Source organism: Sminthopsis crassicaudata, chromosome 4 (genome assembly GCF_048593235.1).
Source record: "Sminthopsis crassicaudata isolate SCR6 chromosome 4, ASM4859323v1, whole genome shotgun sequence".
Taxonomy (NCBI): Eukaryota; Metazoa; Chordata; class Mammalia; order Dasyuromorphia; family Dasyuridae; genus Sminthopsis; species Sminthopsis crassicaudata.
This window is the reverse complement of record NC_133620.1, coordinates 470,405,702-470,424,849: the sequence shown is the minus strand read 5'-3', so window position 1 is coordinate 470,424,849 and position 19,148 is coordinate 470,405,702. Positions and strand designations below refer to the sequence as shown.

The 19,148-nt window shown below is 41.4% G+C and overlaps 2 protein-coding genes across 3 annotated transcripts in view; both read right to left on the bottom strand.

Annotated features, from left to right (window-relative positions):
* Positions 1–8,289, bottom strand: part of LOC141540367 (uncharacterized) — a 61,273-nt gene extending 52,984 nt beyond the window's left edge. The window contains exons 1-2 of the mRNA XM_074264308.1: positions 8,168–8,289; positions 180–2,479 (exon numbers count right to left, since the gene is read on the bottom strand). The gene's annotated coding sequence lies outside the window, so the exon portion shown is untranslated. The remainder of the gene's footprint in view (positions 1–179; positions 2,480–8,167) is intronic.
* Positions 8,290–8,568: 279 nt separating this feature from the next.
* On the bottom strand, positions 8,569–18,765 carry LOC141540368 (zinc finger protein 793-like). Of its 2 annotated transcripts, none has more exons than XM_074264313.1 (4): positions 18,548–18,765; positions 18,091–18,217; positions 17,159–17,254; positions 8,569–8,693 (listed from the first exon to the last, which is right to left on the bottom strand). In XM_074264313.1, exons 1-4 carry the CDS (start codon positions 18,596–18,598, stop codon positions 8,662–8,664), a joined length of 306 nt encoding a protein of 101 aa, XP_074120414.1. In that variant the 5' UTR covers positions 18,599–18,765; the 3' UTR covers positions 8,569–8,661. The 2 variants fall into 2 exon arrangements, with proteins under 2 accessions (XP_074120414.1, XP_074120413.1); XM_074264312.1 differs by lacking the exon at positions 8,569–8,693 and adding an exon at positions 9,378–13,874.
* Positions 18,766–19,148: the final 383 nt, after the last annotated feature.

The window sequence follows — 19,148 nt, the reverse complement described above, 5'->3', positions numbered from 1 at the left end:
GGGGCGGGGTAGAGGAAGCACGTGCACAGTGCCCCGCCCTCGCTGCCAGGGATAGCTAGTCCCGCAAATCTAAGGGGGGCGGTGGGAGGAGGAGGGGAGGGGAGGGGAGGGGAAGGGAGAGCAAGGGAAGTAGGAGCAGGTACCTCGAGGGCTCAATCACCCCGTCCTCCCGTGCTTACCTCGGTGCCTCCGACAGAGCAGGAAGCGGGGAACGGAGAGCGAGGATGCGATGCAACGCTGACGCTCTTACTCCTTTACCCTCTCCGGGTCAGCGAATCAGAGGGGCATTCAGAGAAGCGGAAGCTTTCCCAGGATACATTTCACTGGGTGACAAGATGGACAGTCTATAGTGCTGCAGACCGGATACCCCAAAACCTTCTGGGAAGTAGAGTGCGGAAGGGGAAGGCCCCGTCGTGCGCGCGCTCGAGAGTCGTTGCCATAGACTACAGATCCCAGGAAGCATTGCGACTTTTTTTTTTTTTTTAAACATCTCCCCCTCTCCCTGCCCTGGAAGCTTTGAGTTTGTGCAATGAATGAAGGTTTGTGTAGATTCCATTCTTTTCCTGGTGTTTGAATTCACCGGGTACTAGCCCCGTTCTGTCCTCCCTTAGGTCTCTCCTCCACAATGACCGCTTTATGTAACACAGTGATTCAGTGTCCCGCCCCTCCCGCACCACGCCCCTGTAACCTCAGGTTCCATTTCGGCGGGTCATTTGTAGTGGGACCAGGACCGAGAAGGGCAGTCCCCACACCCCCAACCCTTAGGGGGCACTGGTTCGGCCTTATGCCTCCATCAGGGCCCCCGGATCCTTTTCCCTCGAGCTTTTCTAGGGCCGCTGCCGGCGCCCCCTAGTGTATATTAGGTTTTGGGGACTAAGAAGAGAGGACTAGTCGCTGTCCATGGTAGACCTAGGAAAAGGAGGTGGGGCTTGCTCTGGGGCCCCCGGAGGCCGTATTCCAGGGCAGTCAGGAGGGAAATCCCTTTGGGATCCGGGAAAAACAGTCCTGAACTCTGTGGCATGAGGTTTCCCCATAGTCCGCCCCGGGTCCAGGCCGAGTGGGGCGATCCCCCGGGAATGGGGTGCAAAAGGGGCGTCCACCCTCGGTTTCTGCTGCGCAGCTTTCCTGCCCTTCCTTGGCTCCTGGCCACTGCGGGGCTCGGGGTTCCCTTCTCTATGTCCGGGACCACGAGACGGGGGAATCTGTAAGGTGGGGTCTTTCTGTGAGGGAGCTGGTGTGGGTGTTTGATATCTGTGTGTTTTGCAGTTTTTAATAAGTAACTTCTATTTCTGTGTTTCTACTTTAGCAAATTCTGTTTCTTTTCAATATAACTTCTAATAAGTAGTAAAATTAGACCCCCTGCTAAAGGCTTCCTCCATTCCTTACATACAAGAAGTTTCTCTCTTATAAGGGTTCTTTGATGGGTAATAAGATTTGCTGCAAGCTTTCCCACACTCCTGAAATTCAAATGATGTTTCTCTTTAGTTCTTTGAGGACAAGCTACAGTACTCGGTGCCTGCAGACTTCCCCCACGTTCATTACAAATAAAGAGTTTTTCGAAGATAAGTGAAGTCCTGGGGGCTGAAAGATTTTCCACATTCATTACATCACACTTCCAATATAAATTTTCTGGTGGGTATTAAAACTTGTTCTCTGGATAAAGGATTGTCCTCATTATATACAAAGGGTTTCTCTCCCGTGGGAACTCTGAAATAGCCCTCAGACTAAAGCCTTTTCTTCATTCCTTACATGCAAAGTATTTCTCTCCCATGTGAATTCTCTGGTGTGCAGTAAGAATTATTCTCTGGCTGAAGGCTTTTCCACATTTATAATGTTGAGGTGTGAGAAATGAGGGTGGAGAAATCCCTTAGTTGTTGCCGCAGATTCTTTGTGTGCAAGCCTAGATGGCAACATTTGTGGCAAAAAGTGGGTTTATTACATTAAGAAAATGGTTTTCTTAGTGGGGAAAAGCCTATTAGGACATTTTTCCCCCAAAGATTTGGGTGCAGAGGCTTTGATTATGTTGTTTCTTTGTCTCAGAGCTGGGGACCCATCTCCAGATGAATTTGAAGGCTTAATTTTCAACTCAATAGAGGATAAGGATTATGCTCCAAGCCAAGATCTCTAATTGAATTGAATGAAATTAGTTATCTGGGAGTTTCCCCTATGAACAGGAGAGTGGGGCCCCTCTTAGAGGGGTTTGAGATTTCTAACCCAGAACCACCCTTCCTCCCCCAAGATTTACATCATTTCCCCCTCAAGCATTCACCTCAAACTCATTTGGTGCAAAGGGATGAAGGCCTCATCTTCTGGAGATGCTTCAAGCTGACAAGGATTGTAGAGTTATCCCTATGTTCAATAGGGGTTCAGGCCAGAAGGGGAAGTGGGAGATATGAAGATGGCAGCAATAGCCTCTACAGGATAAGTGTCCAAGTTGGTTGTCCCATGAATGAGTAGTTGGAAATTCAGAGCGTGGAGCCTGGAGGAAACAAATCTCATAAGCAGATTAAAAAGGCAGGGGCCAATTATGAGTAAAAAATAATGACTAGAAGTGGAGTTAATATAGTGTTAGAGACCACAGCCAGAAATCCCACCCAGAGGAAGACTGTGTGTGTGTTTTCCATAAATATCTTGCATCCAGACAGCTTTCTCTAAGTAGGATGCTCAACCTTCCCCAAGTTGTTGATGTTCATATAGCAGGAGGTATTGACCAGAGCACAAACACCTCCGCTTGAAGCAAGAAGATAATCCAAGGCCATTCAATTATCTAAAACCATGTTAGCAAGAGAATCCAAAGATTCTTGGATCTCTCAGAGATTGTGTGCAATTTTGTTGGCCAGCTGGTTGATTGTGGCAGTCAGGTTGGAAAGGATGTTTTCATGTTCTAAGTATCCCACCTAGGGAGCTAGCATTGCTGTGCCTTTCTTTAACTACCAAAGAACATTTTCCCAAAATCCCCACCTTTGTCTCCTCAAAGGGGTGGGGGCAGTGTTTGAAATGCTAGTATATATATTAAAAGGAGCACTTAGGTAACCTAGGGTACAAGACACAGTGTTTAAAAGGGGTTAAAAATTGGGAGAAAGAATTATGGGGTGAGGAGGGTTCCAGTCAAAGGCATTCCTCCTAACAGGTCCCTCAGAAACATTGAAGTAGAATGGAGAACTTACTGTCCAGAGAAAAGCATATCTCTTAGGTGTACAGATAATACCTTAGGTCAGGTTTTGCAGCGTTTCCTGGTTAATTGTCCCCAAAGTGATTGTAGTTACATAACATTCTATCAGTTGGAATGTCAGTTTTCAGAAAGTTATGACGAAGCTTCATGGAAGGTGCTGTAGAAGCATTAGGAGTGAGTTTGCTAGCATAATCTTGGAATGGATGCCCTACAGTTTTTTCTCAGGGGAGTCCATAGATAGGTACAGCTAGCTTGACCCACTTGTGCAGCTGGTACAGGTTGCCAAGGTGAAATTGCAGCAGCCTTGAGAAGAGTCACACTCACTTGCACCAACAACGTTGGTGGTACAAGTCAGCGTCCCAACATCAGGGGTGTAAATAAGGCCATTATGGGCCATGGTAACATCTACTGTCCCTGTGATATGAGTGTGGTAATATGTAGGTATGAGATCTTTTCCAGCAAGAAAATGGGATAGCCAGGTCAGAGTAGTCCTTCTGGAGGATAGCTAGTACAAATGGGGTGGTGTCCAGGGTAGAGATGATGACATATGGGAATGGGACCTTTGCAAAAAAATTGCATTAGGTCGCATCTGTGGGCTGGCTTGGGGGTGTTGATGGCACACCCAACAATCCTGAATGTCCCCATTACCCGCAGAGTTCTCTAGTCTGACTAGGAAGTTATCTCCCACTGATGGGGGCTCACAGACTAAGACCAGGAAAACTGGAGAGTATTGGGAGTAAAGTTCTCATGGTGAGAAAGTAAAGGAGATTAATGAGAGAAAGGACACAAACAATTTCACCCTTCTTCCTCCAGAATGTTTTCAGGAGTCCTGTGGAAGAGAAACTTCCATTTCTCTATGGGCTCACAGGAATATTCTGAGGTATCTGAAGGAGAGGTAACGGCAGCAGCATTTTTAATTCTTGAAACATGAGTCATAGTGGGGGGGGGGGAATGGGCAGCAGCTGGAACAGATGAGCCTGCAAATTCTTCTTGGCTGAAGTGAATCTCCCTTTACAAAATATGACCGGAACCTCTCTAGGTTTATAAACAACTTGTAGTGGCTGCAGAATATTTAATAGGAGAAGTTTTTGCTGTCAAAAGCCCCATGAGCACATGAAAAGCAGACCTGGAGTCCATATGATGTTCACTCTCGTTCCCTTCCCCAGGGTCAAAGCTCTGGTCAGGGCAAGGAGCTCAGCCTTCTGGGAAGAAGTTCCAGGGGGCTGTGGCCCAGCTTCCAGGTGCCACTGAGAGTCACTACAGAGCTACTACTGGGCTTATATCCCAAAGAAATACTAAAGAAGGGAAAGGGACCTGTATGTGCCAAAATGTTTGTGGCAGCCCTTTTTGTAGTGGCCAGAAACTGGAAAAATGAATGGATGCCCATCAACTGGAGAATGGTTGGGTAAATTGTGGTATATGAATGTAATGGAATATTATTGTTCTGTAAGAAATGACCAGCAGGATGAAACATGAACTGCTGCTAAGTGAAATAAGCAGCACCGGGAGATCATTGTACACTTCAACAAGATACTGTAGGAGGATGTATTCTGATGGAAGTGGATATCTTCAACATAGAGAAGATCTAATTCAGTTCCAATTGATCAATGATGGACAGAATCAGCTACACCCAGAGAAGGAACAATAGGAAATGAGTGTAAACTGTTAGCATTTTTGTTTTTCTTCCCAGGTTATTTTTATTTCTGAATCCAATTCTCCCTGTGCAATAAGAGAACTGTTTGGTTCTGCACACATATATTGTATCTAGGATATACTATAACATATCTAACATGTATAAGACTGCCTGCCATCTAGGGGAGAGTGTGGAGGGATGGAAGGAAAAAGTCGGGACAGAAGTGTATGCAAGGGATAATGTTGTAAAAAATTACCCATGCATATATACTGTCAAAAAAGTTATAATTATAAAATAAAAAAAAAAATAAAAAAGAGAGTCACCACAAAATATCCCGCCTTTCTCTCCCCATTTTCAAGACAGCTCTACCATCTATAAGCCATGCACCATCCAGGTTGTCAAGGGGGAACATCCCTTAAATTGGAGCAGAGAGAACCTAAAGCTTCCTCACAATTATGAATGATGCAAAGGTTCTGATAAAGGCCTCAGACAGAAGGCGTGGGTATAAGTAGAACTTCATATGATGATATAGAAATGTCATCAGCCTTACTCTCTCCTCCAAAGTCATCACTATCCAGTGGCAAGACAGAGCGAGGACGCAATGGGTGACCTTGGTATCGCTCAAATCTAACTAAGCTCTAAGCACTCCCCAGCCCCTGCTTTATGTGCCTTCATGGCTACTAGAAGAAATAGTTCTCATCTCCCCATTCCACCAGGGGAGGTCTGCATATGCTTGGGATAGATGCCCCCTAACTCACTGTAAGGCTGGAGAACCCTTGGTTACCCTCGGCCTAGTTTAGCCAGTTCTGCTGAAATGCTCTACTAGGGTGGGTCAACTGTACATACAACAGCTTCTAGGAAACAGAGGCGAGTTCGATGAATCAGATGGACACTCAAGATGGAAAGCAGCCCTGAAAAGACCTCAGGAGCCCTCACTCCAGAAGAACGGGCCTTCCCTGACCACGAGGAAGCCATTGACCATTTACCTCAGGATGAAATCAATCCCTCCCTAGCTGAAGTTCCAAGGTTTTGAATGCCATTAGACTAATTCTGCAGGGCAAGGCACCTGTGCTGATTCTATTCCAGCAGAGATGCTCACTGCTCATACAAAAGCTAATTGAATTTTCCAGATTATATGGAAGGCTATACCCCAAGAGTTTAAGGATGCCTCCAATGTTCATCTCTACAAAGACTGTCCTGTGACAAGCATACTAATACAATGATACCATTTTGATTCTCTTTGAGGAAAAAGGACAACAACTGGTAAAAAAAAAAAAAAAAAAAAAAAAAAAAAAAAAAAAAAAAAAAAGAAGAAATTAAGTGGTGGAAAAAGGATTTTACTGGGAGAAGAGGATAGGAGAGGTAAAAATAAGGTAAATCATATCACATATAGAACCACAAAAGACCTATCACAGTAGTAGAGGGAAAGGAGATGATGAGCATTGTTTGAATCTTAATCTCATCAGATTTAGCTCACAGAGAGAATAACATATGTACTTAGTTTGGGAAAGAAATCTGTTCCATCCTATAGGGAAGTAGAAAAGGAAAGAGGAACGAAAAGAGGAAGGATAATAAAAAGGAGGGCAGACAAAGGGAGGTGGGATCAGAAGCAAAACACTGGTGAGGAAGGAAGGGAGAAAGGAGGAAAAAATATAAATGGAAAAAACTGGATGGACGAAATACAGAGTTAGTAACATTACTGTGTACTGTGAATGAGATGAACTCTTCCATAAAATGGAATCAGAAAATAGACTGGATTAAAAAGCCAGAACCTTACAACACCTTATTTACAAGAAACACATTTGAAGCAAAGAGATACACAGAGACTGAAGGTAAAAGGCTGGAACAGAATATATTATGCTTCAGCAGGAGTTAAAAAAAAAAAAAAAAAAAGCTGGGGTAGTGATTCCTGATCTCAGACCAAGCAAAAACAGTTCTAATTACAGAAGAAAAGTAAAGAAACTACATCTTGCTAAAGGATACCATAGATAATGAAGTAATACCGATACTAAACATTTATTCACCAAGTAGTATAGCATCCAAATTCTTAAAGAAGTTAAATAAGTTGCAGGATGAAATAGCAAAAGTAGACCAGTGGGGGATCTCCATCTCCCTCTCTCAGAATTAGATAACTAACCACGAAACAAGAAAGATGTTAAGGAGATGAACAGAATTTTATAAAAGTTAGGTATGATAGACTTCTAGAGAAAATTGAATGGGGATGGAAAGGAATTTACCCTTTTCTCAGCAGTATATACATGGCACTTACACAAAAAGTGTATATACATATACTAGGGCATAAAAACCTCACAATAAAATGCAAAAAGGTAGAAATATTAAATGTTTCAGATCATGATGCAATAAAAATTATATGGAATATGGAGCCAAGGAAAAAACAGACAAATCATTAATTGGAAACTAAATAATCTAATCTTAAGGTATGGGTGGGTCAAATAACAAATTATAGAAACAATCAACAATTTCATCCAAGAGAATGATAATAATGAGACAATATACCAAAACATATGGGATGTGGCCAAGAAGTTCTTAGGGGAAATTTTATATCTTCAGATGAGAAATTGGACATGTAACTAAAAAAGCTAGAAAAAGGACAAATTAAAATCCCCAACTAAATACCAAATATGAAAACCAGAGGACAGATTAATAAAACCGAAATCAAGAAAATTATTGAACTAATAAATAAAACTAAGTAGGTTTAATAAAAAACCCACAAAATAGATCTTTAATTTGCTTAGAAAAAGGAAAAAAGGAACTCAAATTACCAGTACCAAAAATGAAAGGGGTGAACTTACCAGCAATGAAGAGGAAATTAAGCAAAAATTAAGAACTATTTTGCCCAACTCTTTACCAATAAATCTGACAATCTAATGAAATGGTTGAATACTTACAAAAATAGAAATTGCCCCGATTAGCAGAAGAGTGAATAAAATACTTAAATAGCCCCATTTTGGAAAAAGAAATTGAATAAGTCATCAATGATCTCCCTAAGAAAAAATCTCTAGGGCCAGATGGATTTACCAGTGAATTCTACCAAACATTTAAAAAAATTAATTTCAATAGTATATAAACTATTTGGGAAAATAGGCAAAGAAATCCTACAAGATTCCTTTTATGCCACAAATATGGTGATGATAACTAAACCAGGAAGAGCCAAAATAGAGAAATAAAAGTACAGACCAATTTCCCTAAAGAATATTGATGTAGAGCCAAGATGTCAGAGAGCAGACACCACTTTCTGTAATCTCCTCTAACCTTCTCTCAAACCAACAGCAGATTAAAACTCTAAACTGGTTTTGAAATCACAAATATTTGGAACCTAACCCATTTTTAGAAGACGATACCTTGGAAGAAGGTCAGAACAGGTCTATTTCAATTGGGCAGGGGGACAGCCTGGCAAACCCAGACTGCAGTATAGGGAGACTAGAGCAAGAAGCTGGAGCAGAGAGTCAGAATGTTGTAGCTTCCACAAACCTGGGAATCTTCTGTGAGCCTCTTAGACTACTCTGTCCTAATTGCAAACCGGTGGTCTGGCAGATTTGCCTTTTGTAAAAGACAAATTGTAAAACACCGAGTCCTGGGCCTAACTGCCATTACCTAACACTGGAAATCAATGAGCAGAACTGCCCCAAGGCAAATTAAAGCAGCTGTTGCTCCTTTGCATTGAACAGATCTCAAGCCTTAAAAATAAATAAATAAATAAATAAAAAACTCTCACCATAGACAACTTTTATGGAGAGGGAGAACAAAATCTCAAATCCTGAGGTTCCTAATGGCAAAGCAACTCCAGAAGTCACAAAGACAGACATGAGCTAATCCTCACTTCACAAGGTTTTCTTCAAAGATTGCATAAAGGATCTAAAAAGAGAGCTAGAAGAAAAATGGGAAAATGAAATGAGATCATTGCAAGAAGGAATGGAAAAAGAATGCAATGAACAACAAAAAAAAAATTAATTGGCCAATTGCAAAAGGAGCTAAAAAAGGTAACTGAAGAAAATAATACACTAAAAATTAGAATTGAACAAATGGAAATGAACGACTTAATAAGACTTCTTAGTTTACACACTGTCAGCTCAGTTATCTGCTGGTTTGTGGTCTCCTAAAAAGCAGATAATTTCAGGGAAACGGAAACATTCCATTCCCACCTTTTTTTTCTTTTTTGGCAGCTATATCCAATTAGGAGGCCCCACGATTCTTAATGCTTTCTAATTTGTGGTGTAATCGCTTATAACAAAAACTCTATAAAATTGGTGTGTATTCACTGAGTCTTGGGCCCTCCTGCTGTTAGTCTCTTTATCTCAAAGGAGAACTGCCCCGCTACTCGTGGGTTGCTATAATAAACAATCTTTTCTGCTTTTTACTTTGAGTGAACTCTGAATAGTCATTTTGGGTAGGGGTCTTTTGCATCCTACACACCACCTAGCTACCCTCAATTATTTTATTATGAACTTAATAAACATGACATACCAACATGTCAATAAACAACAATAAACATGACATACCAAAAAACAAAACAAAACAAAAACAAAACAAAAAACCCACATACAAAGCGGATCATATATAAAACAGAGAATCTTTATTATGTACATTTTTTTTCAATAAAGTGCATACATTTAATTTAACTCGATAGCATTATCATTGATGTATGTCTCTATCCCCTTTTCAATGTTCTTTTGCTCTTTCTTGGCATTACTTATGTTTTTGGGCATGAAAACTTAACTCGGCAAAACCAATAGACGAATTCCACAATGTCACAATGTTGAGGGCGGTAGCCCTTTGGTATTCTTTGTTTGATCTCCAACTTCTTTTGGGACTTGGACCTTTGATACAAGATGTGGTCAAACTAGTTTGGGCTATCTGAGCTGGCTGGGGTTTTGCAGCCCCCATTCTAATCTGCTCAGATAGACCAAATGGCATCAAGAAATTCCTTTTGGGAAGAGACTTCTGTCTGTCCCCAAAAGATAACAAGAGAATCCTTATCTTAATTTACATCACTCTCAGGAACCTCCCTACATCACTGCATAAAAAGAGAGAACGGGAATCTTCTCTTTGCAAATGGCCTTGTACCATGCAGCCATTTTGCCCACCGGCTCTCCGGTGTTTCCATTCTAATCAATAAAGACTATGTTTCCATACAGCATTAAGTAGCAAATTCCTTTGCTGCCGAACCCGCCATTGGTTACTTTGGGGAAGGAAGGAGAGAGAGAAAAGGAACAGAACCATCTCTGTTTAGACCACAATTTACTCATCATTTACTCCTCAATTTACTACTCATCATTTAATACTCATCAACAACTGAAAAAGAACGTCTCGTTCTGCACTTCTAGTCCATCACCACATCTAGCAAGCTGTATAACATATGCAACAAATGAAGGAAAAACCCATTTATTAAATGCTTCTTATTTTCTGGGCACTGTGTTAAGCATTTAGGGTAAAAATACAAAAAGCAATACCATACCTTCCTTAAGGAGCTTTCATTCTAATATGCAAATATGCATATGAAGAATGGCGGCTATGGAAGCAAGATTTGTTCTAAAAAATGATACAGAATACCATAGGGCTACTGATGGACTTGTATTTCCTGACCCTAAAATGGAAAGTGTGAAGATGGAACAAAGAAACATGGCAGGAAGAGGGCCAGAGCCATGCAATGTGTTTAACCATCCATTCTCCTCCTTTCCTGCTAGGGGGATTCTCTTGGGATTAACTTGGTCATTATAATTATACAGCACTGGGTTGTTTTGTTGTTGTTTCTATTTATGTTCCTGTAGCTATTATGTAAATTTGTTCTTATTTCTTCTTTTTTCATATTTTGTATATTTAAATTCTTTGTATTCTTTCTTACCACATAGGATATTACATTATATCCATATCATAATTTGTTTCATCATCCCATAATCAAATTGATTATTAATTGATTTTAATATAACCTGTTTTAATGCATTATTCAAAGGAGTTTTTCTCCAGTATCAGTTCTCTAATAAGCTTTCTCCAATCACTGACGACTTTCCCACATTCTCTTATTTTCCTTATCTACTAGTTCCTTCCTTTTGCCTACACACATAGCCAAGTCCCACTAAGCACCATTACCTTCCCCAAGATATTGGCACCTCTGCTGTTCTCACAGAGTTCTTTTCATTCTTGGCAAAACAACTTGGAAAAAGCTCTCCGTTCTCAGAGGCTTCATGTGCTCTTCTCTCCCTTTCTTCTCAATCTTCTGTAAAAAGCTTTCTGACTTCATTACTCAGTTGAAAGTGCTCTCTCCAAAGTTGCCAGTGCTTGCTTAATTGGAAAGATCAATGTCCTGTTTATCTTCTTTGATCTTTTTTTAGCATTTGATACTACTACCAAACTTCTCTTGAATACACTATAACACTGGTTCTCTTCTCTCGTGGACAATGCTTCTCCTCAGTCTCTCTTGCTGATGATTTTTCCTGTCATGACCATTGTGTACCTAAAACTCTCTTTTTGCTCTACATTATATTATTTAGTGATCTCAAAAGTGCTCCTTGATTCAAATGTCATTTGTATTCAGATAAATCTGCAAAGTTGCCTTCTCAAACTTTGCAAGGCCGTCACATTGAGCTATTCTATTTCTTGTCTTTGGCTTCGAGATGGTTCTTCTCCATATCTGAAAGTCATTCCCTTCACCCCTAGAATTCCTGTTTCCTTCAAGTATCAGTTTAAATGCAGTTTTATACATGGATTCTTGATCTCCCAGCCATTAGGACCCTCTCTAAACTGACTTCTATTTTATACATGAGTTTGTCTATCTCATTAGAATGTAAATTATTTGAGGGAAGGAACTATTTCTCTTTTACCTTTGTATCCCCAAGCTTAGCACATTACCAGCACTTAATGCTTGATTTATTGTATTTCATTCTCTCTAGCATGATGTTTTGATGAAGCCTTTTCCAATTATAATCAAATGATTTCTTTCCTGTATGAGTTTCCTATGTGTAGTAAGACTTGCCTTCCAGCAGGTTTTCTATATTCACTACAAAAATCTCTTCTCTAGTATAACTTTGAAATCTCTGATGGTTTTTTTTAATATAATTGCTGAAGACTTTTCCCACATTCATACATTATAAGGGTTTTCTCCAGTATGAGTCCTCTGATGAATAATAAGGCTTGTTCTCCAACTGAAAGCTTTTCCACAATCATTACAAGCAAAGGGTCTCTCTCCAGTATGAGTTCTCTGATGATAAATAAGGTATGCATTCTGGCCAAAGGTTTTTCCACATTCACTGCACACAAAAGGTTTCTCCCCAGAATGTGTTCTCTGATGGATATGCAGCTTTCCTATTTTGCTAAAAGTTTTCCCACATTCATTACATTCAAATGGTTTATCTCCAATGTGAGTCCTCTGATGACTGATGAGCGAGTCCTTCCTGCTAAAAGTTTTTCCACAGTCATTACATTCAAATGGTTTCTCTCCAGTATGAATACTCTGATGGGTAATAAGCTTGACCTTTTGGCTAAAGGCTTTTCCACAATCATTACATGAAAAGGGTTTCTCTCCTGTATGAACTCTTTGATGTCTATTGAGGTTTCCCTGCTTACTGAAAGCTTTTCCACATTCTTTACATGGAAAGGGTTTTTCTCCAGTATGAGTAATTTGATGTTCAATAAAGTATCCCCTCCCACTGAAGGCTTTCCCACATTCATTACATGTAAAGGGTTTCTCTCCAGTATGAATTCTTTGATGTCTATTGAGGCTTCCCCTTGTGCTAAAAGCTTCCCCACATTCATTACACGGAAAGAGTTTTTCTCTAGTATGAGTTCTTTGTTTAGGGAAATCTCCCTTCCCACTAGAGGCTTCCCCATATTCATTACATGCAGAGAGTTTCTCTTGAGTATGAATTCTTTGATGTCTATTGAGTCTTCCCCTTGTCCTGAAAGCTTCTCCACATTCATTACATGGAAAGGGTTTTTCTCCAGTGTGAGTTCTCTGATGTTTAACAAAGTTTCCCCTCTCATTGAAGGCTCTCCCACATTCATTACATATAAATGGTTTCTCTCCAGTATGAATTCTTTGATGTCTATTGAGGCTTCCCCTCACACTGAAGGCTTTCCTGCATTCTTTACATTCAAAAGGTTTCTCTCCAGTATGAATCCTCTGATGGTGAATAAGGTTTTCCTTTTGTCTAAAAGCTTTCCCACATTCATTACATTCAAAAGGTTTCTCTCCAGTATGAATTCTCTGATGCACATTGAGGTTTCCCCTCTCACTGAAGGCCTTTCCACATTCATTACATTCAAATGGCTTCTCTCCAGTATGAATTCTCTGATGTTTATTAAAGCTTCCCTTCTCGCGGAAGGATTTCCCACATTTGTTACATTCAAAGGGTTTCTCTTTAGTCTGAATTCCTTGATGAGCAATATGTTCCTTCTCACTGAAGACTTTTCCAAATTCATTAAATTTAAAAGATTTCTCTTGAATATGAATTTCTTTAGGATTAGTCAAGCTTTTCTTATAGGTGAAGGCTTTCTCATCTTGCTTATACTCATTTTTGTCTCTATTTTGACAGTCAGTAAGATTTGGCCTTCTGCCAATATCTTTACCACCTATCTTGTACTTATGTTGTTTCTCTCCAGCATGTATTCTATGATATTTAATTAGATCTGAGTGGTACCTAAAGGGTGGCTTGCATTTGATATACATAGAAAACTCCTTCCCTAAGGAGAATGTATTACCATTAATTAGGGCAGGAAAATCTTTGACATCCTTTCCATAGAGACGATTCCTCATTATTTCTCTCCATAGTGAAACAAGGACAGGTCCAAAGCTAAATCTTCTCCCAAATAGATTACTCTGAGCTCCACTTTCTTTATTAAACATTGTTCTGGGAGTGACTGTTATTTGTCTGGATCTTCTCTCCAAGTTGCCCTTAGGTTTTCCTAAGTCAATATCATGTTCCTCAAATTTCTCCATCTTGCGGTGCCAGGCTGTGCCCTTCAATTGTATATTCCTGGATGATGCTTCTACAGAAATGTTCTGCATCAGATCTGAGCTCCTTGTTTTAAATTTGATTTCATTGCTAAAGGAATCTAAGGAAAAAAATTTAAAAATATTACTAGTCACTGATTCTGTACTGAGAGCAAGGAACTTTCTTTAGAGCAAGTTCTAGTTTATGTCCCTGGCCATAAAGACAATTATACTCACTTTGAACCAAGCAGAAAAAGCACTGTTTGTATGAACTGAAGCCAACGAGAGATAAAGGGAAAGCAAAAGAGCCCTTTGTTGCCTAGGACTAAGTGCATTTCAGTGCATTCAAATAATTATAGATGTCAATAAAAACAACGTTTGATGGAAAGCTAAATTATTTTTTGAAATCTTAAAGAGTAGGGAGCCACACAAGAGAGGGGAAATTAGCAGAGAAAAATCACTCAAGTGAAAATATATGCAACTTAGAATCTATATAGGGAAAAGTGACCGATTTAGACGACAATAAGCAATTGGAGAAATCTTAAGAATTACTAAGCTTTTCCCAAATTGGAAAATAAAAAGAATTGAACTAATACAATTCAGGAAAATGTACATATTTGTATATATGTGTATAAATATTTTAAGTTACCAAAAATCTTGAAGAAAAAAAGATATTTAAACACAAAATTTATATACTCCCAAATTAAAATGACAAATTCACAAAGATCCATAAATGTCAATCTATAACAATTAACTTATAGTTTTAAAAGATAACCAAGAAGAAAGGCATGGCATACCAAATAAGAGCAACCTGACTTTCTATGAAAAGAAAAAAGGACTAAAAAAGGACTAAATGTTAAGAGATTAACTTTTTTTCCTCAATGAAATAGGGAATTACATTTTTAAATTTTCATTTTTAAAAATTTCATTTTATTTTCAGCTCTGAATTTTCTCACCCTGTTTCCTATCCCTTCAGAAGACAAAAAAAATCAGATATTTTTGCAAATATATATAGCCATACAAAACAATAAGGAAAGATTTTTCTTTAAAATTCAACCTATTTTAATAAGTGACTTGAATAAAGGCACATAAGATAATTTAGTGAAATAGGGAAATAACAAACTTCGGATAAGTTGCTAACAATATTTATGAGAATTAGGATTCAAAGAGATCTCAACAGACTAAATCAATACATTGAAATTTATAAGAAATGTAGGAGATAATTACAAAGTCCTACATTTTCGTACAGAAACTCATTTATGAGATACAAAATTGGGGAGATGGGAGGGTGTTATAGGGCTAGAAAACAGGTCATCTTTAAAAGATGCCAGGATTTTAGGAAGTTCAATATAAATAAAGGAAAGGATATAGATGCATATCTGGATACTTGGAAAATATCCTTAGGAAGGCCTAGCATGCAGAAGACAAAACTCAATGAACTTCCTCATAAGAGAATAAAATGGACTGAATGCATCATTCCAGCATGGCAGACAGCCTCCGATGCCATTAAAAAAAGAAATAGCCTTTAGCTGGGAAAAATCTTTTACGTGCTAGACCTAGACTTAATTTCCAGATGGATTTCCTGGTGAGGAATTTCCTCCACTGACCCTGAGACACCTGGTGCCCAGAGAGGTTAAATATGACTTAGAGGCTGGAAATACAATTCTCTATTCATCATGCTGCCTCTCAAAGAATTATGGGAAAATGGTCAAAAGGGAAGAATGAGCCTCAATGGGTACAAATTGCAAAGGGAAAAACTTAGGCCTGATGGAAGGGGAAGTTTCTGAATAATGAGAATGAGCTTCCTCTGGGAGCAGTGATTTTCATTTCACTGGAGCCCTCAGAGAACAAATTACAAGGTCATTTGTCAGCCATTGGGTATAGGTTAGATAAGTCCATTAAGGTTTATTCAACTATTAACATTGAAGATTCTCTGACAGATCTCAAGTGAGACATTTATCTTAACTATTTTTCTATTTTTTCTATTTTCTATTAAAATTTTTTTAATTAGGAAGAAATTAGGAGGAAAATCACACTGAAAATAAGTAAGCATAAAAGGCAATAAATATCAAATATAAAGCTTACCAAACTACTCAGTGCAGTTTTAAGCTTTAATAGTTTGAAGTTACCTAAAAGCAGTGACAAAAAACCCCCAACAAAACAGAAGATGAATGTTCTATTTTAAGAAATTACAAATGATAACTGGCCCAGAAAGCAAGGTAAAAAAAAAAAAAATACAATCATCCCTGCCTGAAATAAACTGCAAATGCAAACACCAAAGAACATCCTGCCCACAATCCAGAGCTTTGTCAAAGAAAAAATACCATTAAGCAGCCCAAAGTGAGAGCTCAGTACCACACAAGTAGCAGCTACCACTATAATGAGGAGGAAAGTTTGGTGTTGGCTTACAACTAAGAATAAACTCTTAGATTGCAAAATTCAATAAAATGGAAAAATAGATCTTTAATGAAATAGAGGATTTTTCAGTATTCCTGATAAAAAGATCAAAATGGAATTAATATTATGAAATGCAATCACAAGAGACAAGGGAAATCTAGAATGGTAACTACATTTGGCCTAAAGGAAGGGACTAGATGATAAATGAAATGGTTTTCTTCTACTAGACGGAGAAGAGTCCAAAATCTGTGGAGACCCTTAAGGTCTTCAAGTGTCATAAGGGGAGTTACACATGATATAAAAAATGCCACAATATTAGGAAGCTCAACAAAAGTAAAGAAAAAAATGTGACGGTGTATCTAGACAATAAAGTCACTCTGAAATCATAACTGGACTTCCAAAGAAAAAACTTGGGTCAGATAAATCTACAAGAGAGCTCTCTGAAACATTCAAAGAGTAACTGGTTCCATTCTATAATGAGAGAATACAGTTCTATGATTGAAATATGCTTTTGACAACCAAGCAGACAAAAAGAGCACATTATGGACTAACGTCCCTATTGAATACTGACGCAAAAATGTTAAAAATTAGGAAAGAAATTATAGCAACATATTGAAAAAGAGTCTATATGATGACTAAATGGAATTTATACTATGAATGAAAGTTCAAAAATTTAGCAAAATTATTAATGTAAATGGCCAAATTAATAGAAAAAGATAAAAAGAAAGAAAAAGAAATTTAAAAAGAAACACAAATTAGCAAGAAGCATTAGGAAATTTTTTTTTGCCTTTTCAAATTTCAAAAAAAGGCAGTTTCTCTGAAGTAGAATATCAAATGCACAAAAGTATAAAACCAAATACAGGAGAGCTATGACCAGTGAGCTACCACAATGCAAACAGAAGTAGTCAAGCTCTCCTGCATCAGATCCAGGGGCGGCACCGCCATACTGGACAGGACAGAGAACAAGGCAAAGGGCCCGCCTCCCAGCATCTGCCTGCTCTTCACCCACCTTGATGAGACCCACTGCAGTCTCTGCTCTCGGGACTCCAGGCTCCTTCTGGCTTCTCCAACAGAGAGATCACATCCAGTCTGGAAACAGGAATCCCTGCACACAGGGACAGAACATCCGGAACTTAATTACTCAGGGACAAGCAGGGGGGGAGGATGCCCAGAGGGCTCTGAAGCTGCCAGCTCTGTCTCCCCCTGCAGCAGGGCCCCGACCCTGGGTCCACTTTCCCTCCACCTGTGCTGTCTGTCCCAGACACGCTCACTGGGAGCCAAGCTCTTCATCCAAGGGCATCTTCAATCCAGGCAAGAGCATTTCCTTCCCCACTGGGACTCTCCTGCTCAGATCACTCCCAGATCCTTCACAGAAGACTCAAAAGTTGTCAAGACTGAGACAACCACAACAGTGCTGCCCTCAAGGAGGAGGCCCAGAAGCCCTGACTGTGCTCAGACTGTGGCTTCCACCTGGACTCGTGTGCTTCCCAGAACAAGCCGCCCCATCTGCCCATCAGAGACGGCCCTTTCAGGGGCTCTCCCTCACCCCTGGACTTCTCAGCTCCCTCAGTGTCTTGTGGCTTCCTTCCCTGCTAAAACCGGCTGGGGGACCACTGGGCTCTCCATGGGGGGGGGGGGCGGCAATTCTAGGTGCACAAAGCCGCAGACAGGAGTCAGAAAGTGTTGTATGTATGATGAAGGAGTCACCCCTTCAGACCCAAGGAAGGCAGACTGAAACGTGTGGGAAAAGCCCAGAAGGGCAGGGGGAGCCCACGTTGGGAGGGGGGCCCTTTGGCTGCTGAAGAGAGGCCCGGAGGACAGTCACTGCAGAAGCCCCCTCCCTCTTGGGCACAAAGGGGCGGGGCTTGCACAAGGACTGGCAGCCGGGAAGCTCTTCCTCCAACTCGGCCCTGCCCTCCCCAAGGGGACAGCAGCGCTTACCCACAGAGAGCAGGTTCTGGAAGGTCTCCAGCATCACGTCCCTGTGCAGGGCCCTCTGGGCCGGCTCCAGGACCCTCCACTCCTCCCGGGTGAAGTCCACAGCCACGTCCCGGAAAGTCACTGGCTCCTGAATAGACACAAGCCTGCTGAGCCACAGACCCAGCCCGCCTCGGGGTCCTGCTCCCCTACTTGTGGGGGCCACGGGAGCCTGCACACACCGGGTTCCCCCCCGCCCCTCAACATCCTCTCCAAGAACCCCCGGGGCGTGTGACCCCCAAACACAACACTGACCCTGGCGATCGCAGTGCAAATATGGAGGCCTGCAGGGGCCCTGACTGACCCCTCTCCATTACTGACCAGGAGGGAGGCCCCAGGGCCAGGGCCAGCCTCCCGCGGCCTTTGTGGCCCCGCTGACCCGAGCCAGAGGAGAAAAGGGGCGGGAGGAGCTGGGACTCACCTGAAAGGGGGCCATGAGGAAGCCAGGAGTCGGGCCCTGCTCGGCCTCCATCCTGGGAAGAGCAGGGTCTTTGCAGGGCTGAGCTGGAGGAGAAAGAAGCTGTGAGGGGCCCAGACTCGCTCTGCTGGGGCTCCTGGACAAGTGGCCCCCCCCCCAGCACCTCTGGGAGTTCAAGAGTGCTGGAGCCTCTCACAGAGGGCGGGGCTGATGAAGAAGGTCCTTAGGTCTGCCCTGCCCTAGCCCCGCCCCAGAGACCTCCCCTGCCCTAGCCCCGCCCCAGGGGCCTGCCCTGCCCTAGCCCCGCCCCAGGGGCCTGCCCTGCCCTAGCCCCGCCCCAGGGGCCCCCCTGCCCTAGCCCCGCCCCAGGGACCTCCCCTGCCCTAACCCCGCCCCAGGGACCTCCCCTGCCCTAGCCCCGCCCCAGGGACCTCCCCTGCCCTAGCCCCGCCCCAGGGGCTTTCCCACCTGGGAAGGGAGTCTGGCAGAGGACACCTGTACATATGCACACAGACACACACATATTCCCAGTCCCACACTCACACACATACACAAACACTCACAGGAACACACTCACAATTCACTCACACATACACACACTCAC

Bases quoted from the DNA above. Each gene is read 5' to 3' on its own strand.
- LOC141540368 (XM_074264312.1), bottom strand. From the start codon at position 18,598: ATGGAGGCCGAGCAGGGCCCGACTCCTGGCTTCCTCATGGCCCCCTTT. The intron at 18,218-18,547 runs GTGAGTCCCAGC...GTGTCTATTCAG, and splicing joins TCCTCATGGCCCCCTTTCAG to GAGCCAGTGACTTTCCGGGA. The intron at 13,875-17,158 runs GTGGGTGAAGAG...TTTTTTCCTTAG, and splicing joins CTGCAGTGGGTCTCATCAAG to ATTCCTTTAGCAATGAAATC.